Source organism: Bactrocera latifrons, unplaced genomic scaffold (genome assembly GCF_001853355.1).
Source record: "Bactrocera latifrons isolate USDA-ARS-PBARC rearing strain unplaced genomic scaffold, ASM185335v1 scaffold_112, whole genome shotgun sequence".
Classification (NCBI taxonomy): domain Eukaryota; kingdom Metazoa; phylum Arthropoda; class Insecta; order Diptera; family Tephritidae; genus Bactrocera; species Bactrocera latifrons.
The window spans coordinates 459,132-462,058 of record NW_017534542.1 but is presented as its reverse complement, the minus strand read 5'-3'; the positions used below and the strand labels follow the sequence as shown (position 1 = coordinate 462,058).

General features: G+C 41.4%; 1 protein-coding gene across 1 annotated transcript; it reads left to right on the top strand.

Annotated features, from left to right (window-relative positions):
* Positions 1–228: 228 nt before the first annotated feature.
* On the top strand, positions 229–1,612 carry LOC108974539 (zinc carboxypeptidase A 1-like). Its single transcript, XM_018942447.1, has one exon. The coding sequence runs from the start codon at positions 260–262 to the stop codon at positions 1,532–1,534; it is 1,275 nt and encodes a 424-aa protein (XP_018797992.1). The 5' UTR covers positions 229–259; the 3' UTR covers positions 1,535–1,612.
* Positions 1,613–2,927: the final 1,315 nt, after the last annotated feature.

Genomic DNA, 2,927 nt, shown 5'->3' with positions numbered 1-2,927 from the left:
ATTTCGACTTAAACGGTTGATAGATTAGCGCATATACATACGTCGCTACATGGCATGCGAGTAATATCCGTTGGACGGTTTTATCAGGCGATGCAACATCGAAAACGATGTGAGTTTTCCATGGTTATAATTCATTGACAATCAGGGTATATCATACAGTGGTAAATTGTCGGTAATACCACTATTACCACGTCAAATTCTACTATAAATACGGCCCCGAAGAACTAGCTAAAGCTATTCGCTTACGCGATCTTACGAAATGTCGTTGAAATTTAGTATAATCTTGGCCCTCTGCCTCGCGGCAGTGGCCCTAAACAGTGCTGAACGTGCGCGTTATGACAACTATCGGGTGTACCGTGTGACCGCATCCAATGCCGCGGAATTGGATTTCTTGAAAAATATGGAAGACACAAGTGACTCGCTCTTATTCATTGAGGGTGTACACTCAGTGGAACGTGATATTGAAGTGGTCGTAGCGCCACATAAAATACCCGACTTCCTGCAAGCTATGGGCGATAATGAAATCGACTATGTGCTATTGGAAAATAACTTGCAGGCACAATTAGATCAAGAAGATGAAGTTCAAATTAAGGGACGTGCCCAAGTTTATGGTTGGACTGCATACCAAACACTAGATGATACCTACAATTGGTTGATTTCATTGACTGGTCTATATCCAGGCGTTGTTACACTGATTGAAGGTGGCAAGACCTATGAAAAGCGCCCTATTTTGGGTATTAAGATCTCCTACAACAACGGTCAAGCGCAAAAGCCTGGTATCTTTATTGAGGCTGGTATCCATGCACGTGAATGGATCGCACCAGCAACCACTACATATATTATTAATCAATTGTTGACCTCTGATGATGCAGTTTTACAAGATTTGGCAAAGAATTACGATTGGTATTTCTTCCCACATGCCAATCCTGATGGCTATGTTTATACTCACACCACCGATCGTTTGTGGCGTAAGACACGTCAACCACATGGTACTTGCTATGGCGCCGATCCCAACCGTAATTGGGACTTCCACTGGGGTAGCGTCGGTATTAGCAAAAATCCTTGCTCTGAGAAATATGCTGGTCCAAAACCGTTCTCTGAAATTGAAACTAAATCGTTGGCCAACTATATTAAATCGTTGGAAGGCAAAATTCAATTGTATGTCTCATTTCATGCTTACTCACAGTATGTGTTGTATCCTTATGGTCACACTAAGAAGCTACCCGACAATGCCGCAGATTACAAACGTGTCTTCGATGTTACTGTGGCTGCTATAAAGAAGCGTTATGGCACCAAATATACTGGTGGTAATATTTACGATGCTATTTACCCAGCTTCGGGTGCTAGTGTGGATTGGGCATACGCCAATGTCGGCGCTCGCATGTCATTCTGCCTTGAATTGCGTCCAGGTAAAAATTCGGCGATTACCGGTTTCAGGCTGCCAGCTAATAAGATTATTCCCACCGGCGAAGAAACTCTGGATGGCCTTGTGGCTATGATTGGCGAGGTTAAAGATTTGGGTTATTTTAAGTGATTTAACGAATACAACATGTAATTAATAAAAAAATAATTGTATGATACTTCTAGCGGAAGAATCTGAGGTGTTTGATAATCGGTGTATTTTTGGAAAATATATTTGAAATGTGTCTGGCAAGTCGTGTAGAAGGTGAATTAGAGGTCATTTAACTCTACATGGAAGCAATAGCGAACAAAAATATCGACCTTATATTCCATCGATTTTGTAATACTTTTTTCGGCTTCGGTCAATTTTTGGCTAGTTTCGGTTTTATGAGTGATTCGCTTTAGTATTGTTTGACCAAGTGGGTCGACATCTTTTAGAAATTGTCCACAGTTGGGACGTAGGTGTGGGTGTGAACATATCGATGGACAAAATGGTAACTTCGCCGGACTATCGCCGGTTCGTCCAACAATTGTCCGGGTAAATGGGGTGTGACGCAAGTCAAATACCTAGGGTTGACCACAAGCGAAAGAACGTGTTTCACTCCCCCTTGGTTAATGTGAAGGAGCGACTGCATATGATCGTGGGTAGGGTGGAATATCTAAAAAGCAAGTGGTTTCTACATAGATGATAGGGTTAAAAGTAAGTGCCAAAACCATTGGGATATTATCCACAACGGTTGGGTGACTTACGAGTACATTCGGGATGTTAGGCTTGCAGAAGGAAACCCAAACTTCAAATTGTGTGTGAGTTTGGGCTTCTTACTTACTGTGCATGGACCTTTGAATGCTGTTTTGCATAAGAGAAACTCATTGGAAAGGTCTGAATGTGGATGTGGAGCACGTTTTGAATATTGTCATGCCAATGCAGAATGTCCAATGTATTCGGACGGATAAAAGGACGGTTAGAGTCGTTGGAAGCGTTTGCGCGTTAGTTGTTTAGGCGGCGGAGACAGTTTGTTGAAATATAAGGTTGGATTCTTATGTGTTGGTGTGTTTGTGTGTGCGTGGGATGAGTGTATGGGATCCAACAGCTGTTGCCAAAATGTAACAACTAGCGAAAAAACATCAAGATAAGGAAAAAAGGGGTCATAAGGTCATAAAAAAAAAGTGACACCTACGAACGTCAAACCCTTTGTGGGTTTTAATGTACTGACCTTCTACCATCACCCTGGAATTTCTCACTCCCCAGACAAGAATCCCAAAAATGTTCCACAGTGTTATAAACGTCAATTATACGCAATTTTGGTTTCGTCGTTTCCGTTTTTGTAATTTTGATGTGAAAAACTATGGAAAATATTGATCAAATAATAGCCATCGTCAAATCCAACCGTTTCGGTAATTAAGGTATGATTTTTATTGCTTAGATGCTAAGCATCCCATCACCGTTTACATCGAAATTCCATTCAGAATCGCAAAAATACCGGTATATTTCTGAAGGGGATTGCTACTGTGTGTAGAAAGTGGAT

Coding starts and splice junctions, on each gene's coding strand:
- LOC108974539 (XM_018942447.1), top strand. CDS start 260: ATGTCGTTGAAATTTAGTATAATCTTGGCCCTCTGCCTCGCGGCAGTG.